Source organism: Mobula birostris, chromosome 16, assembly GCF_030028105.1.
Source record: "Mobula birostris isolate sMobBir1 chromosome 16, sMobBir1.hap1, whole genome shotgun sequence".
Classification (NCBI taxonomy): domain Eukaryota; kingdom Metazoa; phylum Chordata; class Chondrichthyes; order Myliobatiformes; family Myliobatidae; genus Mobula; species Mobula birostris.
Window position 1 is genome coordinate 28,635,378 of NC_092385.1, and position 27,128 is coordinate 28,662,505.

At 40.0% G+C, this 27,128-nt stretch overlaps 1 protein-coding gene across 2 annotated transcripts in view; it reads left to right on the forward strand.

Annotated features, from left to right (window-relative positions):
• The window catches only part of LOC140211072 (receptor-type tyrosine-protein phosphatase gamma-like), a 677,613-nt gene that overhangs the window by 404,667 nt on the left and 245,818 nt on the right, over positions 1–27,128 (forward strand). For both annotated transcript variants that reach the window (XM_072280498.1, XM_072280497.1), the window contains exon 6: positions 22,930–22,996. In XM_072280498.1, the coding sequence (XP_072136599.1) occupies positions 22,930–22,996 (67 nt within the window). The remainder of the gene's footprint in view (positions 1–22,929; positions 22,997–27,128) is intronic.

Genomic DNA, 27,128 nt, shown 5'->3' on the forward strand with positions numbered 1-27,128 from the left:
AGTTCGATCACTCATACCAACAATAAGAGAAAGACAACTCAGATTCCTAGGACACATCATGCAGAAAGATGAACTAGAAAAACTCACACTCTCTGGAAAGATTGAGGGGAGTAAACCTAGAGGAGGACCTCAGCTTATGTACATCAAAAGCATAGCCAGGTAGCTACACATCGAGGAAATGGAAATCATCCAAAAAACGAAGGATAGATCTATATGGAAAACCATGGTCACTAAAGTCCGCATCGGATATGGTACCTAGACAGACAGACAGACAGTGAAGATAAAGAAATGGAAATTAGTGATGGAAATCATTATCTTCTCTCTTTTGTATTTTTGCATATACTTCTAGCATATATTCTATTTATAAATGTTTATCTCAATTTTAATAGTCCTACATTTCATAAGAAGTTATGGAGAAACTTATTGCTTTTAAATTTTCCTGTTTTAAAAACTAAAGATGCCTTAACTTTAAATCCACATAGCATAAACTGATGACTGATTTGTAGATTTGAATTATTTGGCTTGTAGGTCTGCTGATATGTCCCAAGAGTGAATTCACCAACAGAAATACCAGTAACTGCCAAATGCTGACTCAGGATCCTGAAGTAGGATCCAAAATGTCTTAAAGAAGCTTGCATAAATAACTGTGATAGAAACTCAATTTTAAAAAAAGACAAAGCAGCATCATAGAAGACACCAGTGTATTTTTACCTTTATAATTTAAAGAAACATTGTTTCTGAAAGTCTGAAATAAAAGAAGAATAGTCTTTAAAAAACACAGCAAGTCAGCAGAAAGTGAGTTAGCATTTCAGGTCAAAGACCTGTGATCATAACTGAAATTGATTTATCATTTGTTTGATAAACCAAACTGCCAGGTACATATAGTAGAAGTAATAATAAGAGTGACATGTGCCCTGACCCCCTTTCTGAAGTCAATGACAAGCTCTTTTGTTACATTGACATTGAGGGAAAGGTTCATGTCATGACACCATGTCACTAAGCTCTCTATCTCCTTTTTGTACCCCAACTCATTTGACTTATGTGAGATACAGCTTACTATGGTAGTATCACCTATAGAAGGAGTTAGAACAGAATCTGGCTATGTCGTAATGAGTGTACAGGTAACAGCATAGGGGACTGAGGACACAGCCTTGTGGAGTACCGGGGTTTAAAATAATCATGCCAGATGTGTTGCTGCCTAATTTTACTGGTTACAATCTGTTGGTCAGGAAATCAAGGATCCAGTTCCAGAGGGAGACATTGACTCCGAGGGTCTGGAGATTGGTGATGAATTTGCTTGGAATTATAGCATTGAAGGAAGAGCTGGAGTCAGTAAATAATTGTCTAATTTTGGTGTCTTTACTGTCCAGATGCTCCAGAGATGAGTTTAAGGCCAGGAAAATGGCATGTGCCTTGAATCCTGATGCAGGGTCTCAATCCGAAACATTGACTGTTTACTCTTTTCGATAGATGCTGCCTGGCCTGCTGAGTTCCTCCAGCATTTTGTATATGCCTTAGACCTGTTTCGGTGCTAGGCAAATTGCAGTGGTCAAGGTATCTGGAAGGCTGGAGTTGATGTATGCCGTGACCAGTCTGTAGAAGCACTTTTTGATGGTAGATATCAGAGCTACTATATGGTAGTTGTTACGGCATCTTAACTTGTTTTTATGAGTACCAAGATGATAGTAATACTCCTAAACCAGTAGGTAACCACAACCTGAATCAGAGAGAGTTTAAAAACATTTGCAAATACCCTGGCCAGCTAATCCACATAGGATCTAAAGGCACAGCCAGGGACACCGTCCAGGCCCAGTGCTTTATGCAGGTTCACCCTCCAGTAAACTGATCTTACATTCAGGTACACTGGAGGCTCTTGGGGTGTGTGGTGATATTCCTGTTTCCTTGTGTTTAATATCTGCATAGAATGCATTAAGCCCATTAGGAAAGGATGTGAAAAGGAAAGGAACTAAGTCAGTGATGCTGCCTGACTTAGTTTTGTAACCTAGTATACTGTAGTTTAAGGCCTTCCACAACTGACAACTGAACAGGGACTTGATGTTGGATTGGTACTGGTTTTTAGCATCTTTGATAGCTTTATGGAGGTCATCTTGTAGTTCCTTGTGAAGGTCAGAGTTACCTAATTTGAATGCTGCAGAGCCTGATTTCAAAAGAGAGTGGATCTCCTGGTCATACAAGGTTTCTAGTTTAGGAACACTGAGGTTCTCCTCTTTGCTGATAAAGTGTTTAGGATGTGGGATGAAACTGCTGCACCCAGAGAAAACCTGGTCCACATCAAAACACAGAGCAGAATTCAAGAGGTGATGTGCTACTTTTGATATCAAGGAAGCATTTGATAGAGTGTAGATTCAAGGATCTCTGGTAAAAAATGAAGTCACTGCATATCAAAAGAAAAACATTCCAATGATTAGAGTGCAACATTGCACAAAAGAAGGTGGTTGTGGGTGTTGGAAATCAATCATCCCAGCCTCTGGATGTTATTGCAGGAGTTGTCAAGGCAGTATCCTTGCCCTAAACATCATAGCTGCTACATCTGGCCTGCTTTCCTTCATATGGACAGAAATGAGAATGTTCACTTATTTTGATTCCATTTGCAGAACTTTAACAAATAAAAACAAAATTAATGGAAGCATTCCACTACAATTGCTCAGAGGTTTCAGGATACATCATTTCCAAACTGTACTGTTCTTACTCACTTGATCTAGTCTGACAGAACCTCCCAAACTTTCTATGAAGTAGAAGGACAAAGAATTGAGGTACAAGGTCTTTAAGACCCTACTACTTACAAATTTGTCTTCAAGTTGAACACCATCCTGACTTGGAATTGTTTTATTTCATTGTGCTGGGTCTAAATCTTGGAATTCTCCTTGACAACAGCATTATGGGAATTCCTTCACCAGAATTACTACAGCAGTTCAAAACAACAATTAACCATCATCTTCTCAAAGATGTTTAGACATTTGCAGTGGTTCCAAGACTTATTAATTCATGACAGATCTTCTGTCTCAACATCACTTTCTTACACTATCCTCTTACTCCCATAATATGCAGGAAGCTATTGATCTCAGTTTTGAATGAACTTAATAATTGATCTCTCTCTTGAACAAACTCACTAACTAGGTGGTAAATAGTTCCTGATAAAATGCACAAGTGTCCTTTTTTAAAATTAATTTATGATCTGTTGGCTTTTCACACAATACAAATGTTTAATTGCATCTCGAGTTGATCTTTCAAGCCTGATGATGATTTTCCATTAGACTCCTGATATGTCTTAGGCTACGTCCACACTAGACCAGATAATTTTGAAAACGCTGGTTTTGCGTAAAAACGACAGGCATCCACACCAGGCGTTGTTGAAAATACTGTACCTCTATCCACATTAAAATGGGTATTTGGGCGAATATCCTCCTACTGGGCATGTGCAGGACACATCTACAGAAAACAAGCGAAGAGGAAACGGTATACTTGGTGCACATTTGTCCAGTTACAGACTAGAAGGAAATTGCCAAACGACGGACAGCTGTTGGCTCTTGCACAGGAGGACTTCAAACTGAAAAAGCCAATACTGGAGCGTATGAAGGCAACCGACAGGGAGTTCATGGACAGTATGACCCGGCTGACGACGAACATTGAAATGCTGACAAACTCTATTGCAGACAGGAATTCTGCAGATGCTGGAAATTCAAGCAACACACATCAAAGTTGCTGGTGAACGCAGCAGGCCAGGCAACATCTCTAGGAAGAGGTACAGTCGACGTTTCAGGCCGAGACCCTTCGTCAGGACTAACTGAAGGAAGAGTTAGTAAGAGATTTGAAAGTGGGAGGGGGAGATCCAAAATGATAGGAGAAGACAGGAGGGGGAGGGATGGAGCCAAGAGCTGGACAGGTGATTGGCAAAGGGGATATGAGAGGAGCATGAGACAGGAGGTCCGGGGAGAAAGACAAGGGGGTGGGGGGGGGAACCAGGGGATGGGCAAGGGGTATAGTCAGAGGGATAGAGGGAGAAAAAGGAGAGAGAGAGAAAGAATGTGTGTATAAAAATAAAAAACAGATGGGGTACGAGGGGAAGGCAGGGCATTAGCGGAAGTTAGAGAAGTCGATGTTCATGCCATCAGGTTGGAGGCTACCCAGACGGAATATAAGGTGTTGTTCCTCCAACCTGAGTGTGGCTTCATCTTTACAGTAGAGGAGGCTGTGGATAGACATGTCAGAATGGGAATGGGATGTGGAATTAAAATGTGTGGCCACTGGGAGATCCTGCTTTCTCTGGCGGATAGAGCGTAGGTTTTCAGCAAAGTGGTCTCCTGTCTGCGTCGGGTCTCGCCAATATATAGAAGGCCACATCGGGAGCACCGGACGCAGTATATCACCCCAGCCGACTCACAGGTGAAGTGTCGCCTCACCTGGAAGAAGTGTGTGGGGCCCTGAATGGTGGTAAGGGAGGAAGTGTAAGGGCATGTGTAGCACTTGTTCCACTTACAAGGATAAGTGCCAGGAGGGAGCGATCCCTGCGGAAAGCAGAAGGGGGGAGGGAAAGATGTGCTTAGTGGTGGGATCCCGTTGGAGGTGGCGGAAGTTACGGAGAATAATATGTTGGACCCGGAGGCTGGTGGGGTGGTAGGTGAGGACCAGGGGAACCCTATTCCTAGTGGGGTGGTGGGAGGATGGAGTGAGAGCAGATGTCCGTGAAATGGGGGAGATGCGTTTGAGAGCAGAGTTAATAGTGGAGGAAGGGAAGCCCCTTTCTTTAAAAAAGGAAGACATCTCCCTTGTCCTGGAATGAAAAGCCTCATCCTGAGAGCAGATGCGGCGGAGACGGAGGAATTGCGAGAAGGGGATGGCATTTTTGCAAGAGACAGGGTGAGAAACTCTGTTGCAGAGAGATTTGCAATGATGACGAATATGATGGCTCCCCCGCCAGTGCTTTTCACCGCCACAATACCAGCCTCACAGCCACTACAATAGCTACACATATGGACACACAGACCCCCGGGTGGCCCCACCAACATTTTCCCCACTCCCACAGAGGGGTTACCCTGAAAACATTTTTCTGACAGCCATAGTCTCTTCACTGATGAAAGGGACAACAGGTTTTTTAAAACCTCCGGTTACCCCGTACACACTACAATGCCCAACTGGCGTTTTCAGATTTATTCACTCTGGAGAGCGTTTTAGAAAAGCTCCGATTTCGGGGGAGGAAAATGCCATTTCAGTGTGGACGGAGGGTCAAAACAAAGAGGAAAGCTTTGGTTACGGATTTATCCGGTCTAGTGTGGACGTAGCTTTAAATGGCAATGGAAATGTTTTAAGGTGTCATAATTGAGTCACTTACTACTCATTAACAGTCTCTGACCTGTTCTTTGTGCTAGTGAATTTATTTGGTGGAAGGTGTAAGTGGGAAATATAAAAATCTTTATTTACACAGCATACCTTACGGAGAGAGAGTCCAAGAGATTCTCACTCTCCTGACATGACATTTTATACGTCAACACAAAGGTAATAATAAACAGTTAACTATGGTGTCAATTGCTATAATAACCTACTTTTAACATTTGGAAAATAGCTGATTAAATTTACAGAATTATATATTTACATTGGCAGCACGTCCCAACTAGCAGAACCCTTTGAATATTCAATACTGGTGTCTCTTCTTAGGCTACATTCTTACTACGCCGGATAATTTTGAAAACGCCGGTTTGGGTAAAAATGACAGGCGTACACACTAAGCGTTTTTCAAAATATCTCTGTCCATACTAACACGGATATTTGGGCGAATCTCCTCTACTGGGCATGCGCAGGACACAGAAAGCAAGCAAAGAGGAAACGGTATACTTTCTGTGCGCGTTTGTCCAGTTACAGAGTAGAAAAACTTAAAAGGAATTGCTCTTGGCTCTTGCGCAGGAGGACTTAAAACTAAAAAAAACAAATACTGGAGCGTATGGAGGCAACCGACAGGGAGTTCACGGACAGTATGATTTGGCTGACGACGAACATTGAAAAACTGACTAACTCTGTTGCATTAGTAAAGCACCTTGTTAAATGTATAAAGTATGTCTGCATCAGTGTTATCTTGTATTTCCACACAATGTTACATTAGGCTGTTACACATCTACTGTCAGAGAAGTACTTGCATAAATGGGTAAAGCACCTTCATACAAGCAAGGACAGAAAACAGGGCAAAGTGAGTATACTTATTTATTCAGTACGCTATGGGTCAAAGTATTTGGTGAGTACATTTCTAACTCTTCTGGCTTCAATCTCGTTGCCGTCTGTTCTGAAATTGTTAGGTTATGTGGGGGGGGGGGGTGCGTTCAAGAAAACAACGAAATGCCACACTGCGGCCATCTGTTCCAGCATGTCATGACAGTGTTTTTAAATAGTCAAAAAAGCTCACTTTACAATTTAACTCTCACGCCGTTCGCACCGACTGCGCGTTATAACAGCCGTACGGCAGTGCTTGTACAGTACCAAGCAGAAGCAGAAAAAGCCTTGTTGTAGTGGTGTCGTCATGACAGTGTTTTTAAATCTCTCTGTTTACCCCGTACACACTATTAGGCGTTTTCAGATTTATTCACTCTGGAGACCATTTCTGAAAATCTCCATTTTCGGGGGATGAAAACGCCGCTTTAGTGTGGACGGAGGGTCAAAACTAAGAGAAAAAGCTTCGTTTTCAAAATTATCTGGCGTAGTGTGGACGTAGCCTTAGTACAAATTCCAGGCACCCAAAATACACTCCACAGTGGTGTAGAATGACTCCCTAAATGTACAACTAACCAGAAGGTGAAGGGGTAAAACAGATGTATCCCGATCTGTATCCCTTAATAAAGTGCTAATAGCAGGGATATTGATCTATTGTCTCTCCCTGTGTGGTTAAAATAGAAAAGAATCAGAATGTCCCACACCCGATGATTGGTTTCACGGGCCACAAAATATCAGTTGTAAGTTAAATTGTGCGCAGGTTTTATTTCCAACTGGATCTCATTTTAGTTAATCGCTCATTATGCTTTCTATAATTTTGTAACTCTAGAATGATCCCTAACAGCAGGAAAAGTTTATTTTCTGAGCAATTATGAGAAGCTTGGTAATGGTAAAATGATAAGTGTAGAATATAGGATAAGTGGTAAAACCATCTTTTGTTGAGGGTGATTATCATCATGTACGTGTGGTAGGATGATCTTAATTGTGTTTTTTATAATCCTGCCGACAACTCGGCAACTCTGGAGTTACAAGCTTCAGTGACTGAGGTGGGAGAGACTGGATACAACAACTGTTACCCGGGTGCTTCATCAGTCACAGCTTTATAGGACAGTGGCAAAGAGAAAGCCACTGTTCAAAAAAAACTCACATGAAATCTCGGCTACAGTTTACTAGGAGGCATTAGTAAGTTGAGAGCATGTTATATTAGCATCACAAGCATGAGCCAGGCTGCCCCAGCACCTCCTCGGAATCTGTTGTACTATTTCGATATTTCTTCAATATTTCAACACCAATGTGACAAATAAAACTAATCTTTAAATCTTTATCTTTAAATGCAGTATCAAAGTGCATATATGTTACCATATTCTACCTTGAGATTTATTTTCTTGCAGGTATTTACAGGGGGAAAAAAAAGTACAATAGAATATTTTGGAACACTATTCATAAGCAAAGACTGCCATACACCAATGTACAAAAGAAGACGAGATGTGCAAATAAAATTAATACTCAGAACATAATAGTAAAGAGTCCTTGAAAATGAGTCTTTAGGTCCTAGGGTCAGTGCAGAGTATTGCGGAATGAAATTCTCCATGCTGGTTCAGGAGCCTGATAGTTGTAGGGTAATGACTGTTTCAGAACCGGTGGCATGGGATCTAATGGTAATAGAAGAGAGCATTTTATAATGGTTGCTGCTTACTTGTGGCAGCACTCCATATAAATGTACTTAATGATATGGAGTGATATGCAAGTGATATAGCTCTACTGATTTTAAACACGTCTTTTTTATTTATAAAATATAACATTTTAAATTATGAATTAAAGAAGTCTGTATATTGTCTTGTTTGCTATATTATAACTAGGCATTGAGAATTTTGGCACATGACATGTTGTCTAAGCCATGGCATTTAGCCAAAAGGAGCCAGACTGAACAATGATTTTTGTTTGAAGGCTCCTGTCAGTTTAAATGATTTATTAATCACTTAAATACCTGCCATTGATCCAACGGTACATTGGTTATAATGAAGATATCTAAGGTACTTTATAAGGAATCAAAAAAACTTGAGAGAATTATAGATGTGGCTGCGAAGCGATTTAGTTTGAGCTTTATTTCAGCAACATCAGGCTTTCAATTGGCTTTAAAGGAACAAAGCATTGCAGTCATTCATATGCTTTCCCATCCATGTTATAAAAGTATATGGGCTCCAACTATTTACTGTAGACTATAAAATGCAGTGAAATGTAACAATTATAATATAGCATATCAATAATTAAGCCTTTGATTTTTACTTTGCTTAGAAGTTGGTTGAACTCCTTGGCACATTTTTCTAATATTGCCTATACTGTTATTCCAACAAAGCTGTACCTATTACTAGAAATATGTTTATATTGCATATTTTAGATCTGTATTGATCTTGTATCATGTGGTTCAACTAGATCTTAGCAATTTTACGTTGGAAGATGATATAGAAAAAAGATGGAAGAAATTTGCAGTAGTATCTGCAAATCCCTGCAGGTTGGGAAAATCCATTTTGATCACAGTGAATTTTATAGCCAAAATGTTTAATAGAAATAAAATGTGTTTATTATGCGCAGAGAGAGGAAACACATTGTTGAAATTCCAGGAGTTTGTATTTTTTAATGACAGGTATTTATTAGAAGTAGCATGTCAGATGGAAATAAATCTAATCATTTGGTAAATTGAACTTCTTTAAAGGCAGCATTTAGCTTCCATTTTGCTCTTGTTTTGTGGAATAATTGAATGCTTCTGACAGGACATGCACATTGTACAGATTTTGTCCTGTTATCCTAATTGAAGTCTGAGATGAATTATCTTGATATAATGACACCACATCACATTTTCCTTTCAAATTGCCTAGCTGTGTACTAAGATGCAAAATTTTAGTTTTGTAAATCACCTTTTTCCTAAATAAACATCAGATATTCAATATTTCTTAATCTTACTTTGGGAAACCAGACAATCAATGCCCTACATTTGCCATTTCTAGAAGTGAAAAGTGCCAGAATTAATTTTCCAGTGTTGGATTGAGAGGTAGAATGGGCTCTTTCTGCTCGATAAAGTTGTGATTGTACATCTGAGCATTGGTACTGGGATAAAATGTTAATTTATATTTTCTGTGCGATGGCACAACATGCCATGTTTCATACAGGAGTTTCCTTTATGCTAAGGAGGTGTTAATGTGTAACTCGAGGTATTTTATTTGAAAGAAAGCCTTGCTACTTGAGGAAAAGAAGCATTTACCTCAAAATGGCTTGTTAGAAGAGATCTCTGCACCTCAGCCTCAGAAAAGGATACAACTCTTAATTGGATGAAATTTTTATTGAGATCCCTTTCATTTGACCATTTCTGGTCTGAGTAACATGGTTCTGCATGCTGGGTTTGATGCATCATTAAGTAAATATATTTATAGATCTCTGCTTTCCTCCATATCTGAAGAGTGCTTTCTGATTTGCATTGTAAATCAGAATTCTGCATCATTGTTCCACTGAAGAATATTTTCCAAGTTTTCCTACTAGATGATTTATCAAAAACAATAGCTTGCTCCTCACAGATTTTTAATACGGTATAAAAATTCCGGGTACTTTAATATTGGATAATATCTGTTACGTTTTATAACTTCCAAACATTAAATTAATTCAAAGCAAGTCGCGGGCAGTCCGAAATACGGGTGTAACTTTGTCTTATACTTTAAGCAAGGCATGCATTTATTATGTGGTAGCGTGATGGCGTATGCATTTAACATTTTTAGAGAAAAACTTGTAACTAATTATTTAAATGAACATCTGAATATTCATGACATACAAGCTTGTACACTATTTCTATTGATAGTGTTGTCTAAATGAGGAAACATATAAAATCTGAAACTTTTTTTTAAATGTGAAAGGTTTCAGCAGAAACCAAGTTAGTGCTTCAAGTCAGTGACCATTCATCAGAAAGAACAAAGGAGGATACAACTATATTTTAAATGTCAGATCATGGGATGGATGGATGGAGGAAACAAAAGTTAGAGTACAGACCAACGCTGTGAAGGTAACCATTTGATACTCTGGTTATTTTCCATGGATCTGCTGTGCTGTGCAAAAGTCTTAGGTAGATATACAGTATATAACTAGGAAGCCTAAGACTTTGGCATAGTACTAAAGTAATTTTGCGCTAACCTGCTGTTGCAAAAAAGAAACAAGTTTCATGACATATGTAAGTGATGATTAATCAGATTCTTATATGGATCTCTATTGTGGACTGAGAGTGGGAAGAGGTCACTGAGAGGGGAATCATGCTTGGGAAAAGAGAAGGGAGAGGAGAGGGAGCAGGAAGCACCAGAAGGACATTCTGTAGTGATCAATAAACCAATTGTTTAGAATCAGATGACCTTGCCTGGTGTCTCAGGGCTGGGTGTGTGTTCACCCGTGCCACCACCCCCAGCCCTGGCACTCCTTTTCTGCCACCTGTCCACACCCGCTCGTGGCGCTTCACCCTCGCCATTCCCAACATCCTTTAACCTTATAAGATTCACAAACTCGCTCTCCGCTCCACATTGACAAATACAGTACTATGCAAAAGTCTTAGGCACCCTAGCTATATATATGTGCCTAAGAAGTTTGCACAGTACTGTACGTTACTTTGGGTGAACAGTAATTGCTTCTTAGTGATGACTGTCCATGATACATCCCAAGTTCTCTGATCAGGTGTTTAAAGAGTAGTTTTCTTTTTTACAAAATAATTTGCACTTAGAAACTTCTAATAGCACATTGTTATTTCCTTATGCCATGAGTGATTAATAAAATTCCACCAGGATTTTTCTCTTTGATTATTTATATTTTATTTAGAGATACAGTACAGAACAGCCCTTCTGGCACTTCGAGTTGAGCTGCCTGGCAACCCATTCATATAACCATAATCTAATAGCAGGACAGTTTGCAGTGAACAACTAACCTACTAACCAGTACATCTTTGGAATGTGGGAGGAAATCAGAGCACCTGGAGGAAACCCATGCGTATACAGGAAGAACCTGTACATTTTCTTGCAGAGGAATGAACTCCGAACTCCAACGCCCCGAATTGTAACAGTGACGTGTAACTGCTATGCTACTTATGAGTCCTTTGCTGCAAGATTATATTTCTCATCACCCCCTTGTATTTTACGCAGTTGGCTGGTGTTTATTTGTAAATCCAGGTAATGAAGTTCAGACAAAGGAGATGCAGTGGATATGGTGTACTTGGATTTTCAGGAGGCCTTTGACAAGGTGTCGCACCATGAGGCTGCTTAGCAAGATAAGAGCCCATGGAATTACAGGGAAGTTACTAGCATGGGTGGAGCATTGGCTGATTGGCAGAAAACAGAGACTGGGAATAAAGGGATCCTATTCTGGCTGGCTGCCGGTTACCAGTGGAGTTCCACAGGGGTCGGTATTGGGACTGCTGCTTTTTGCAATGTATGTCAATGATTTGGACTATGGAATTAATGGATTTGCGGCTAAATTTGCCGATGATACAAAGATAGGTGGAGGAGTGGGTAGTGTTGAGGAAACAGAGAGCCTGCAGAGAGACTTAGATCGTTTGGGATAGGGGTCGCCAACCGTTGATCGCGATCGACCGGTCGATCTTTGAAACTTTCCCAGCAGATCCCGAAAAAAATCAAAAATAAATATAGAAATACTGTTGTAATATGAGCATTATAAAAGTAAGTAATACTAATTAGGATAATGGTAATATATCAATATTTTTGCTACAAAGCTGTTTGTAAAGAGAGATTGTTTCCGGGTTGCGGGGTTTTAGTTCCGTTCTTTCTGCCCAGTGCACATGTGTGTAGTTCCCCCGCCATGCACCGCGTTTTCAGCGTAGCTTGTGCTGCATCAAAGTGACCAGTCAGATTAGATAAGAGTATAGACCTCCGGACCGCGAAGCAGGCAGTGGTGCAGCGGTGGTCAGAACGCACACAGCACATCTTTAAGAAAAAAAGCTGAAATAAACAAGCTAATTAATTAGGTGCCACCCGGCACGTAAATGTCGGCCCAGATCAGAGGCAACGCAATCGGCAATCGCTTGTGATATCCTGATAGCATGGCGGAGGCTCCACGAAAGAAGGTGAAAACGTACAAATTCCATCCAGTATGGGAAGAGGAATTTCTGTTTACCTTGGTGAAAGACAAGTGTGTATGTATGTTGTGCCACCAAACACAAGCACTGACTAAAAGAGGGTATCTGGAGCAGCACCACAACACCAACCATCAGAAATTTAAAGACACCTACCCCCAAAGAGCGCAATTCGTGCCAGGAAAATTGAGCTGAAATCGGGGTTGAAGGCCCAGCAATTGTTTTTCACAAAACATGCTGCTCAAAATAAGGCTGCTATTGAAGCATCATTTCGTTTAAGTCACCTTTTGGCTAAACACAAGAAGCCTTTTACAGATGGCGATTTATTCAAGGAAGCAACGGCCATTACCGCAGACACTGTTTTTAATGACTTTAAAAACAAAAATGGCATCACGACCGCAATACATAATATACTGCTTGATCCTGCAACAGTGACAAGGAGGGTAGAGTCACTGTCAGAGGATGTGGATCAACAAGTGTTAAAGGACTTGTCACTCTGTGAACATTTTTCACTACAGTTCGATGAATCCCTGGATGTAATGCAAACAGCTCAGCATGTTGTATTTGTCAGAACGGCTTTCCAGGATTTTACAACAAAGGAGGACTTCCTCACTCTCTTACAATTAAAGGAAAGAACGAGAGGTGAGGATATCTACAATGAGTTTAAAAAGTATGTCCATGAAAATGACATCCCCATTCATAAACTGGTGGCAATTACCACTGATGGGGTCCCAGCAATGTGCAATGTGTGTGTTGGTTTTATAGCACTAAAAGTCAGTGCCTACTTCGAGTCAACTTATCTATGTGAAATTGCATTTTCGCAGATGAAAATTATTAAAGCTAAGTACAGGAGCTGACTTATTGATAGACACCTCACTAGGGTTGCCAACTTTCTCAGTCCCAAATAAGGGACAAAAGTAGCAGTCAAATCCTGGGACATTTGTGTTTACCCCGAGAAAGACTACCATGACCATGAAGCCTTGCACGGGCACCTGTGTACGCATGTGCGTACGTGCCGCTTTTTTTACCCCACGAATCGGTTTTGGCTTATTTTTCATTATTTCTACTTTATATAGGTTGTGTATTTATCATATTCCTGCTTTTACTGTATGTTAGTGTTATCTTAGGTTTTATGTGTTATTTGGTATGATTTGGTAGGTTTTTTTGGGTAAGGGAATGCTCAAAGATTTTTTCCATATAAATTAATGGTAATTGCTTTGGCGTAAAGCATTTCGGCACGAAAGGTTTCATAGGAACACTCTACCTTAGCGGGGGAAATACGGGACAGTTGGCAGCCCTACACCTCACAGACTCTCAGACTGGCTGTCTGTAGTTATGAGCCAAATTTCAGGGAACTAGCAGAAAGTATTCAGCCCCAGTCATCGCACTGAGTGCAACAGTCAATTTTTATTCATTTATTTTTTGTGTTGAAATAAAATTAAATAATGAAACTTAGAATTAAAGGTGTGAAGTATTGTAATATTCTTAAAGAAAGACAGCAATGGCCTGTTTGATATGCTAGTTATAGTGTTTTCTTGTTTGAATTAATTTGAAAGTTTGACAAAAGTATTTTGTGTAATTCAAATACAATTCGCCCAAATAAAAGGCCTCAAATTGGAAGACAATCTGAGCTGTTTTTTCTCTAAATGATTTAGTAGGTAGATCTTGCCTTTCACTAAGGTCGAGGTAGGGGATCTTGGGCTTAAAAAGGTTGGTGACCACCAGTTTAGGGGAATGGGCAAAGAAATGGCAAATGAAGTACAATGTTGGAGAGTGTATGGTCATGCACTTTGGTGAAAGAAATAAACGGGCAGACTATTATTTAAATAGAGAGAGAATTCAAAATGCAGAAATGCAAAGGGACTTGGAAGTCCTTGTGCAAGATACCCTAAAAGTTAACCTCCAGGTTGAGTCGGTGGTGAAGAAGACGAATGCAATGTTGGCATTCATTTCTAGAGGTATAGAATATAAGAGCAAGGATGTGATTTTGAGGCTCTATAAGGCACTCATGAGACCACACTTGGAGTATTGTGTGCAATTTTGGTCTCCTTATTTAGAAAGGATATACTGACAGTGGAGAGGGTTCAGAGAAGATTCACGAGAATGATTCCAGGAATGGAAGGGTTACTGTATGAGGAACGTCTGTCAGCTCTTGGGCTGTATTCCCTGGAGTTCAGGAGAATGAGAAGGGATCTCATAGAAACATTCCGAATGTTAAAAGGCCTGAACAGATTAGATATGGCAACACACATAAAAGTTGCTGGTGAACGCAACAGGCCAGGCAGCATCTCTAGGAAGAGGTACAGTCGACGTTTCGGGCCGAGACCCTTCATCAGGACTAATTGAAAGAAGAGCTAGAAAGAGATTTGAAAGGGGGAGGGGGAGATCCAAAATGATAGGAGAAGACAGGAGGGCGAGGGATGGAGTCAAGAGCTGGACGGTTGATTGGCAAAGTTATTTCCATGGTAGGGGAGTCCAGGACAAGAGGGCATGACTTCAGGTTTGAAGGACATGCATTTAGAAATGAGATGTGGAGAAATTAGTCAGAGGGTGGTAAGTCTGTGGAATTTGCTGCCACAAGTGGCTGCGGAGGCCAAGTCATTGCATGCATTTAAGGCAGAGACAGATAGATTCTCGATTACCCAGGGCATCAAAGGGTATGGGGAGAAGGCAGGGGAGTGGGGATGACTGGAAGAATTGGATCAACCTATGATTGAATGGCAGAGCAGGCTTGATGGGCCAAATGGCCTACTTCTGCTCCTATATCTAATGGGCTTATGTGGTTTCAGGGTAATTGAAGGCACATTATAAAATAGGCCGTAGTCAGCATGGTTTCCTCAAGGGAAAATTTTGCCTGACAAATCTGTTGGAATTCTTTGAAGAAACAACAAGCAGGATAGGTGAAGGAGAATTGATTGATGTTGTGTATTTGGATTTTCAGGGGGCCTTTGACAAGGTGCCATATATGAGGCTGCTTAACAAGCTATGAGTCGTAGTATTACAGGGAAGATTCCAGCATGGATAAAGCAGTGGCTGATTGGCAGGAGACAGATGGGAATAAACGGAATCTCTTTTGGTTGCCTGGCAGTGACTAGCAGACTCAATGGGCTGAATGGCCTACTTCTGCTGCTGTATCTTATGGTCTTATCTAAATAAGCCAGCTTTAAAGCCAACCCCATTTCATTTGTTTACTGTATTAATCTGCCACTGTGTATTTTAAGTAAATGTTATAGCATAATATCCATAAGTGGGTAACTTAGACAGACTTATTGAAGCTAATTATCGTACTTCTTTTCGACTTGTAAGCAGCTAACTCACCAGAAATTAAACTTGGGATCTTGGTAAACAACTAGCAACTAATCTTAGATCCATCAGAATCCAGGGTCTGAGAAAGGAATTGGAGGAGAAAAGAAGGTAATTCTGTGTCATATTGTCTGTGGTAATCTTCTGTGGGCAAAGCTATATAAAGTACTGTGGAGCAAGTCGATTAATTCCTCACTGTTCTCATTTCTGTAAGTAAATTTGATACCAATATAATTCTTGTTAAATGTGAACACAGGGCTAAAATTTGCAGCTTAGCTGCAAGATTAATGAAATTATGAAGTTCTGCAGGCCCTTCAGCTGTGTATGCTGACCATCAAGCCTACCCATATGTCCAATTTACATATATTAATTCCTTATTCCTCAATGCCCAGCTCATTTAAATACTTGTCCAGATGCCTCTTAAACGTTGTTACTGTTCCTGCCTCCAAAACCTTCTCTAGCAGCTTTATAACTAGATATAATTAAAGATATAACTTTATATCTCCTCTATCATGTCACATTTGAGCCTTCTTCGGTCCAGAGAAAATAGAGCCAGCCTATCCAATCTCTTTTTATAACTCAAGTGCTCCAGTCTAGGCAATATGCTGAATCTTTCGAGCTTAATCACATCTTTCCCATAATGTTCTGATCAGAATAACACAATATTCTGCAAGTACAGTCTAACCAACATTTGGTACAACTATAATATAACATCCTATAATAAAGTATGTATGATTGAAGGCACATATAATATTGTTAATATTGACATAATTAAGTATAGGATATTTGAAAGAAGAATGCATACAGTTAACAAAATGGAATGATTTAATGAGGCAGATTCAGTGACCTGACACTTGCAATATTAAAACTGTAGAAAAACAGTTTAAAAAATTAATATGTTGCTTGGCACCTCATGGGAGGCTAACATTTCACATCAGGTGCTGCATTAGTAACTATGATCTCACTTCAAAAGAACTGTAAAGTGTAGGATGCCTTGGGCATCCAAGGTTTGGAATGTGCTTTAAACTGAACTTTTCTTTTGTTGGAGTCATAGAACATTACACCACAGGAACAGGTCCTTTGGTCTATCTAGTTCATGCAAAATTGTAAATCTGCCTAGTCCCGTTAACCTGCACCTGCACCATAACTCTCCATACTATTTTTATTTTATTTTTTTCTCTCTGCTAGATTATGCACCGCATTGAACTGCTGCTGCTAAGTTAACAAATTTCACATCACATGCCAGTGATAATAAATCTGATTCTGATCTATTTTGGGGAAGCACCAAACCCTTTTATAACTCCCCAGCTCTTTACTTCACACGTCTCTCTCCTGGTTTCACTTATCACCTACCACCTTGTACTTCTTCCTCCCCTCCCCCTACCTTCTTACTCTGACTTATCATCTTTTCTCCAGTCCCATTGAAAAGTCTCAGCCCAAAACATCGACTGTTTACTCTTTACCATAGATGCTGCCTAGCCTGCTGAGTTCCTCCAGCATTTTGTGTGTGTTACTGTTTTTTTCAACTACCAGCATTCTTCAAACCCTCCCCAAAGTCCTTCCTTCAGTCCTGACAAAGGGTTTCGGCCTGAAACGTCAACTAATCTTTTCAACTGATGCTGACTGACCTGCTGAGTTCCTCCAGCGCATTGTGAGTGTTCCTTTGACAACAGCATCTGTAGATTATTTTGTGTTTATTTTGTGTGTGTTGCTTGGACTTCCAGAATCTGCAGATTTTCTCATGTTTATGCCACTTATACATCTGGTCCCTTAGAATACCTTCCAACAAGTTTCCTACTTCCGATGTTGGGCTCATCGGCTGATAATTTCCTGGCTTCTTAGGATCTTTCTTGAACAATGGAACAACATTATCTATCCTCCAATCCTCCGGAACCTCACAAATAGTACATGTGGTTTCCATTTGCAAGGATAAAGTGATGCAGGGGTTCTATAAAGCCATTCAAAAAGAAGGGCATGCTTTAAATGTATGAGCTAATCTAAAATAATGTCTGGATAAAATGGTTTCACTCACAGTATTTTTGAATTTAATCCATAATAAAAATTAACAGGATATGTCCTAAATGGAAATAAGTGTAAAAGGAGTTAATTCATCAATATAGTCTTCTTTTCCATTAATATTCTTGAGTTTGTTGACTTTGTTAATCTCTGTCTAACTAGAATGGGGATCTGGTGAACATTGTTTAGTTTTAACAGATATACTTGAGGATGTTATTTTGGGTTTTTGTTAATTTGATCGACCAATTCTTCATCTTCACCTTTGGCTCAGTTGCCTCCAGCAGTACTGGCCCAATGTCATTATAATTGAATCCCGGTCCGTAGGATTCTTCTTCTCTTCGTAAATGTCAAACAATACGCCATTGAGCAAAACTGGCACTAAATGCAGTGCCATTGTTTAGCAGACTCTGCCCAACTGGCAAAAAAAAAGAAGAAAGATTAACTGAGGTGAAATTTGCAACTCTTTTTGCATTCTGGTGAGGTAACTAATTTTGGTATCAGTAGTACTCTGCTAAATTTTTTCTAACTGTCGGCATCAACAACCAATTTACACTGAGACAGAAATACTGTTTGTAGGGCTTTCAAAGTAGCAGAATTTATCTATTTATTTGTTCATTTATTGAGATACAGCATGGAATTTTTTAACTTTCTGCAGCAAAGTAGCTTTGGTTGTATTTCTGTATTACTTTGTATCACTATAATTATTCTCTATTACTGAGCCTGACATACCACTTCAGTTTATCTCCCTCATGAAGTGCAAGCCACAATTAAGCAATTGTGATTAACCAATACTTACCCATGAATCGAGATGTTAACAACTTCAAATAAATTAGCATATTAGACAAAGTGAAATTTAGGAAATAATAAATTGCTTTGTGTATTAAATCCAGAAATAACTTTAATGAAATAATTACTAAGAAATTAGATTTGCCAAGGTCATCCAAACTTTTTTTCTCCAAATGCAATATATTTCTTAAATAACTCAAATATCCATATTTCCCCTTTAGTAAGCTAATAGACTAGAATTAGGACCAACAAGAATAATTACAGGTGTTGAAAAGATCATTACTTAAATCTCAACCATGTATTTCTGGTAAGATGGTGATGCGTTTGGACACAGTGGCTTCTTGGGGGCCAACCAAAGGTGCTTTTCTCTTTGTTTAATATGTTTTTTATGATCATAAAACTATACTGGACTCCAAGATCTTTGGGTACAGCAGGTCTACCGCATCAATAAGCTGCTCATTGATTGGAGTAGCCAGCTGAGGTGTCGAAGGAGCGGGCCGGCAGATTGATGGATCCAGCCTGTGTGTCAGAGGAGCTGGTCAGCGGGTCAGAGATGGAATAGCCAGCGGATTGGTGGATCTAGCCTGTGTGTCAGAGGAACTGGTCAGCGGGTCAGAGATGGAGTTGCCAGCAGATTGGTGGATCCAGCCTATGTGTCAGAGGAACTGGTTAGCAGGTCGGAGATGGAGTCGCCAGTGGATTGGTGGATCCAGCCTGTGTCGGAGGAGGAGCCAGCCAGTTGTGTTGGACAAGGAGCTGGCCGATGTGTCAGAGAAGGAGCCAGTTGGTGGTTCGGAAGGGTGGAGTGCAGTATCTGTAGATGATTGTCTTGGACATTTCTCTCGTGATCGCAGCATTTATTGGACGTTGATAATGTAAGTTGCTGCAGGCTGATCTCCCTTGTTTGCTGGTGAGATCGGTGGTGTGGGAGCTGAGTAGCCTCAGTTGTAGTAAGAACTAGGCCTCAAGTCACAGGCTTGCTAATCACTGCATTCCAGGTGAGAAAACGTTGGAAGCGATGTAGTGTGCTGTCTTGCTCGGTTGGGGGCTGGCCTCTTATTGTGGCTGCCCTCCAGTGTTTGACAGGCTGTATTGCTGGGAACTGTACCGTCAATTCGCAGGACCTGCCATTCAGGGTCTTGCACTACATATGTGTTCTATTATGTGATTTTTTTTTTTGCTTGCTATTTTGAATGTGCAATGAATGCTAATTAAACTTGATTTGATATCAGCAGAATCTGAAAATGACTGCTATTCAAATGGCAAGTCCAAGGGTTGTTGCATGCATATAGTAAAAGCCTCAACTGCTGTTAAAGGTGAAGGAACCTATTGAGCCACATCAACCATGGGTCTTTCTTTCAAACTCAACCATACTGTGTAACCATTTACAGAGGAGCACTCATCATTCCTGCATTATATTTAATGTACACAGGTTTCTGAAATGAAATTGCAAACCTCATTCATCTGAATCAGAGACAAGGTTAAGGTATCATTAAATAAAGGATGACATTTAAACCCTAACAAAGAAAGTGTTCTCACTTTTTTCTGGACTTGATAGTTGGCATATCAACCTAATTCTCCAATCAAAAGGGTGAACTATATACAGGTTTCGCTTCTGATATTACTAATTAACAAATCTAATTTTTGATTAAGGTAGCTTCAGTTCTGTCTTCAAAGAATCAGTACATAAGGGCTGTATCTTTTAATGACATTTTGTAAATGTATTGCATATTGATTGGTGCTTTTAAGCTTGGAATAATTAATCTAATGTTACAAACTTAAGTCTTTAATTCCTGATAACCATCTGTGGTGCGAAATATTTTCACATTCCTAAATTTTGTTCTCTCTTTAAATTCATCCGAACTTTCCTTAACCCTTCCAAGAAACAATAGATAGATTATTGAAATTCTTCTAAGATTAACACACATAACATGCTGGAGGAACTCAGCAGGTCAGGCAACATCAGTGAAAATGAATAAAGATTTGACATTTCGGGCCAAGGCCCTTCCTCGGACTAGAAAGGAAGGAAAAAGATGGCAGAATAAAAAAGTGTGAAGGAGGAGGAGGAGGACAAGCTAGAAGGTGATAGGGGAAGCCAGGTGGATGGGAAAGCTAAAGGGCTGGAGTAGGAATCTGATAGGAAAGGAAAGGGAAGGAGGAGGGGCTCCAGGGAAAGATGAGGAGAAGAGGTAAGAGGCCAGAGTGGGGAATAGAAGAAAAGGAAAGGGGGTGGGGGGTGGGGGGGAGGAGTAAAAATAAAAAAACCTGTAAGGAGAAATCAATGTTTATGCAGTCTGGTTGGAGGTTACCAAGATGGAATATGAGGTGTTGCTCCTCCACCCAGAGAGGCCTCATTGTGGCAGAAGAAGAGGCCATGGACTTAATGCAAATGGAGTTAAGACTTAAAATGTTTGGCCACCTGGAAATTCTGCTTTCAGTGGATGGAGCGGAAGTCCTCAACAAAGCAGTCCCTCAGTTTACGTCAGGCCTCACCAATGTAGAGGAGGTTGCATGGGATCACTGGATACAATAGACGAACCCAACAGGTTCAGAGGTGAATTGTTCCCTCACCTGGAGGAACTATTTTGAGCATTGAATTGTGGTGAGGGAGGTGATGTTTGGGCATGTGTAGCATTTCTCTCATTTGCAGGGATACGTGCCAGGAGGGAAGTTAGTGGAGAAAGATGAATGGACAAGGGAACCTCAGAGGGAGCTGTCCCTTTGGAAAGTGAAGAGTGGGGGTGGGGAGGAGGTAAAGATGTGTTTGGTGGTAGGATCCTGTTGAAAATGGCGGAAGTTGTGCAGAATGTTGTGTTGGATTCAGAGGGTCATGGGGTGGTAGGTGAGGGCAAGAGGACTCTATCCCTGTTAAGATGGTGGAAAGAATGGATGAACGCAGGGATCTTTCCCTCCATGGATCCCTTGTCCTTTCGTCCCTCCCAACTAATCTCTCTCCTGGCATATAGCCCTGCAAGTGAGAGAAATGCTATACTTGCTCATTCAGCTATTCCCTTACCTCCATTTAGGGCCCCAATCTGTCCCTCCAGGTAAGGCAACACTTCACGTGCAAATCTGTTGGGCTTGCTATTGCATACGGTGCACCTGATATGGCCTCCTTTAGGATCTGAGAGACCCAGCATAAATTGGGGGACCACTTTGTTGAGCATCTCTGCTCCAAGTGCCAAATGTGGAATTGCCCGGTGGCCAAACATTTTATTTTTTTATCCCCATTCCCATTCTAACATGTTGGTCCATGGCCTCCTCTTCTGCCACGATGAAGTCACTCTTAGGGTGGAGGACCAACATCTCATATTCCATCTAGGTAGCCTCCAAACTGATGGCATGAACACCGATTTCCCTAACTTCTGGTATTTTGTATTTCTTTTCTCCTCACCTACTTATCACCTCACCCTGCTGCTCTCCTTCCCTTTCTCCGATGGTCTGCTCTTCTTTCCTATCAGATTCCATCTCCAGCCCTTTACTTTTCCCACTCACCTGGCTTCACCAATCTCCTTATAGCTTGTCTTCCTTCCCCTCCCCCACATTTTTATTCTGGCATTTCCCCCTCTCTTTCTATCCCCGATGAAAGGTCTTGGCCCGAATGTCGACTGTTTATTCATTTTCATAGATGCTACCTGACCTGCTGAGTTCCTCCAGTATTTGTGTGTGTTCCTCTGCATTTCTAGCATCCACAGAATCTGTTGTGTTTATATTTTCCTTCTAAAATTGCTGTTCCAAACAAATCCATTCTCACTTTCAATTTTTTTTCCCACATTTACAATATTTTCTTGCAGTTTCACATTATCTGAAAATTTTACCCCTTGCATTTCATTTCCAGTTTGAGTGCTTGGCATAAATCAGGAAGCAACAAACTATAGCTGCTAAAGTAGGCCTACTGATTTTCTTGCTATATATTTGACTTAGGCTTGGGTGTAAGAGCACAATTTAATCTCTGTATCTACCCTGTTAGGCCAAGTAAGAATTTTATACATTTCATGAGATCTCCAAAAGTAACACAAGGGAATACTTTGCTGGGGGTATTAATCGAGGAAGGTTCAATTGTCGTATTTAAAATGGAGTTTGGTAAGTATCTTAAAGAAACAAAAACCGCAAAGCTCAAGCCAGAGGGCAGAAGTGGTGCTAGCTGGATGACATTTCATCTAGTGATAGTATAACTTGATGGGAAAATCAGCTCCTCATAGGCTCTAACCATTCTGTGATACCTGTGATTAAAGTTAATGTCATTGTATGTTTGAATGAGATCAGATAAAACTTCACCTATCTCAAGTATTTGTTTTTACAAAGTGTAATTTTTTGTAAGATTTATGCATTGTCAGTTCTTTATACTTCAGACTTATGCACTTTAGTGAAATATTTGTGGATGACTTTGAAAGCAAAGCCAGTGATCTGATAATGTTTTTTCTTTCAAGGTCCGTATTGAAGACCATTTTTATCTGTGGCCAGGAGGAATTAACTTTGCATATCCTTTCACACAGGTCACCCACCAGGACAATCTTGCATTGGTTCCCATTATCAGAGGGTTGAAGGGAGTCGTGCACCATGGTAAGACACTAATGCTTCCTTTCATAGAAGTAAAAATATTTGTCAGAATTACAGTATGTTAATAACCATTTCGAGTTTTTGCCCATGCCCAGTGTGAATAACAGATTTAATATGCACATTTGTTTTATTAACATAGTTAAATTTGAAATATTCTGCACATATATTAAATCCAATCTTGTAATTACAGTAATCATAAAGAATTCTTTCATTAACATTTAATATTCTTCCATGAAAAATGAATAATGTGATTAATGTGCCATCTGTTTTGTGTGATAAATCATTTAATTTTGAATCTGCTTTAATATTTCTGAGTCCTTGTGCAATGGCACAGCTTTGTTTCCAACTCCTGAAGTTGAGGAAAAGTGCAGCCTTGAATAAAGCATTTCTGTGTTAACGTGAGATACAACTTTTGTGCTACTGAACGAAATATGATACTAAGTATGGCTAAAGGATTATCACAATGTCACAGTATTTTCATTTTGCATCTAGAAAATACAACAGATGAACTTTGAATAGACAATAAGACCTTGTCTGTCTGGATATTTAACCAACTAGCACTTTAATAAGTCATTTGATATATATTCATCAAGGATGGTAACATAGTGGTTGGAGCGATGGTATTGCAGCTTGGGTTGTCAGAGTTCAGAGTTCAGTCCCAGCGTCCTCTGTAAGGAGTATGTATGTTCTCACTGTGGAATGCATGAGTTTTCTCTGGTTGCTCCGGTTTCCTTATACAGTCCAAAGATGTACCAGTCAGTAGATTAATTAGTCATCGTAAATTGTTCCATGATTAGGTGAGGGTTAGTTGGGGTTGTGGGGGTTGCTGAGTGGCTTAGCTCAGAAGGCCAGAAGTGTCTCTTATGCACTGTATCTATAAATAAATGTGCTGTTTTGCCAAGGCGATACTAAAAAAGAACTGAGCAGTGCCTACTTTGACCTCAATTTGATTTGAAATGCTGGCAGTTCTACATGTAACCTCGTGTAAGCTGAGGTTCAACAAGAATAAGGTTTCTGTTCCTACATATGGAAGTCTTGAACTTGCTCACAGATGTTTTCTGGATATTTTCAACTGTGCTCTCATGCCAGACTGTTTACTAAAGATTAAAGACTTTTGGAAATTCCCCACCACTTCTTCATGACTGAGGCACCTAGATTAATGTATTTAGTTTTTGTTACTTTAATTTTATTTATGTTTTTAATTATTTAATGATGTTTTTGAATATGCATAATAGTTTTGAAATGCTGTTGAATGTCAATAACATCTAGGAATATTAATTTTTTGTCAGTGTTGACAGCTAGCTAAGCTGGATATCAACATACCTCTTGGCTGTTTCGTAGGCAGATCTTATTCTAGCCTTCCTGCCCTATGCAACTTGTCATAGAATGTGGTCCCCAACCTCCAGGCCGCAGACCGGAGGTTGGAGACCACTGTCATAGAAGGCCACATCCATGAGAATTAGACCAGGTCATTCTCCAGGTGTCTGCTGGAATGTCTTTGCGGATCAATCGTGAGCTTGGGCAGCTTACATTTGAGTGCAAAATCGCAGTCATTATATCAACTTTGTGATCAACTTCATTAGTTGCTTAATTATTTCTGCATAATTTTGTCAGCTGGATTGGTATAACTGTTGGTTGAGGAGACAATTAATTAATGTAAATAAATGGGAAAGGTAGAGGGATATGCCCTGTTATATAAAAAGGGAAAGTTGTTGAATACAGCTTAAGAGGTTCAGATTTATTTATCACATTGTACATCAAAACATACAGTGAAATGTGTTGTTTGTGTTAACAGTCAACACATCCAAGGATGTGCTGGAGGCAGCCAGCAAGTGTCTCCACACATTCCAGTGCCAACATAGCATGCCCACAATGTTCAGAACACAAGCAGTAAGAACAACAGCAAAAAAGCCAGTGAAACTCTCAGAATTTGATAGAATCTGTAAAGAAAAAACAAACAAAATGCGTTTAATCCTCTATCCATGTTCACTACGAACGTGAAACCGGACCCTGACTCACAGTTCGTACATTTACTTCAGATTTTATTGTACTGAGCTTGGAAGTATCCACATAACCACTCTTAGCATTCATATCGGTAATTTCATTATTTAAATGATCTATGTTCACAGATTTTATCAGCTATTTCAATTTAGCTGGAAGCTCAGCTAGAAAAGAGAGGCACGGAGAATCCGATTCAAGAAGCAAATTCTTTCGTGGCATTGCCTATGGAATATAGAAAAAAAGTGCTTCCTTGAGTTCTTTAAGCAAACAGATCATACTGTTTTGCCACAACCAATATGATTCCTCAGTGACATCTTTTTGCCAATTCCTTTCCCTTTTTTACACCTCCACTATGCTGGGATCTTTCGTCTCCCAAACCTTCTCGTCCCTTATCCCTAAATTGATAGTAGTAAAACAGATTTATCTGTCTGAAGTCATAACACTTTTTGTAGTAATTTACGGTACATTAATAGGCTTGCATGTTCTCTTCATTAATACATTCTGAAAAAGAATAAGTGTACTATATAAATACTGTACAAAATTTTAAATCTCTGTTCCTACAACCTTCATGACAACTTGCAGTTAGCTGACCCTTTCATCCTCTATGCCGAGGTAGCGTTAACCAACATTCCCAAGGCTCAGTCTGTGGTTGTTACATTGGGTTATAGGGTGTTGTTTGTTTGATTTGAATGAATATTGCCCACCACCAACTTCTCCTCCTTCCCACCCCTATCTTACCTGCAGTGCCATCTGTAAATTCATGTTTGATTGATTGCTCAAAGGTTAGTTTTAATTTATTTTAGAATTTGATGATGAGATAACAGAGCTCAGTGGTGACCAAAAATGGCGATATTATTGTGCCTGTCATACAGTTCTAAAACAAATGCCATCCTCAATTGCTGTAGGATAGGATATACCCAAATCAGGAAAATTGTACAGGACAGACAGCATATCGTATTGATATCACACAGACCAGCAAACTTCCGATTTGAAATACAGGGTGTCCAGTGCAGAATGAGAATATTGATGCCCTTATCCCTGGTTTCCTTGTTCCCTTGGCTTTCCTGTTTCGCAGGCTCTGAGCTTTCAATTAACCAGTTTCTGTGTAGCACAATGTAATAAAAAGAAAATCATTAATAAAGCCGCTAAATATATCCTCTCTCCTCTCTGGCTATTTTCAGGTTTTCCAGCCATTAACACTCCCATGCAAATACATGTGTAGCTCAGAATTTTCTCAGAAGGCAAATAAATTATAGATTCACACCATTAAAAAGAAACTGATTAATAGGGCTAGAAGTATTTTCTTTATTATAAGACCACAGACAATAAGACATAGGCCAGAATTAGGCAATTTGGCCATTCGACCATTCGAGTCTGCTCCACCATTCCATCATGGCTGATTTATTATCACTCTCAAGCCCATTCTCCTGTCTTCTCCTCATAACCTTTGATGGTCTGACTAATCGAGACCCCTGTCAACCTCTGCTTTAAATTTACTCAGTGACTTGGCCTCCACAGATTCACTACCCTCTGTCTAAAGAAATTCCTCCTCATCTCTTTTCTAAATGGACATCCCTCCTTTCTGAGGCTGTACCCTTTGGTCCTAGACTCAACAACTGCAGAAAACATCCTCTCCACATCCACTTTATTGAGGCCTTTCAATATTCGATACATTTCAATTAGATTCCACCCCCCCCCCCATTCTTCTAAACTCCAGCTTGTACTGGCCCAGAGCCATCAAATATTTCTTATATGTTAAATGTTAACCCTTTAGTTCCAGGGATCATTCTTGTGAATCTCCTCTGGATCCTCTCCAATGCCAGCACATCTTCTCTTAAATACTCACAATACTCTAATTGCAGTCAGACAATACCTTATAAAGCCTCAGCATTAATCATTGCTCTTATCTTCTAGTCCTCTTGAAATGAATGCTAACATTACATTTGCCTTCCTTACCACCAACTCAACCTGCAAGTTAACCTTTAGGGAAAACTGCTCAAGAACTCTCAAGTCCCGTGGTATCTCTGATTTTTGGATTTTCTTCCCATTTAGAAAATAGTCTGTGCCTTCATTCTATCAAGGACCATGAATATACACTTTCACACACTGTATTCTAATTGCCACTTCTTTGCCC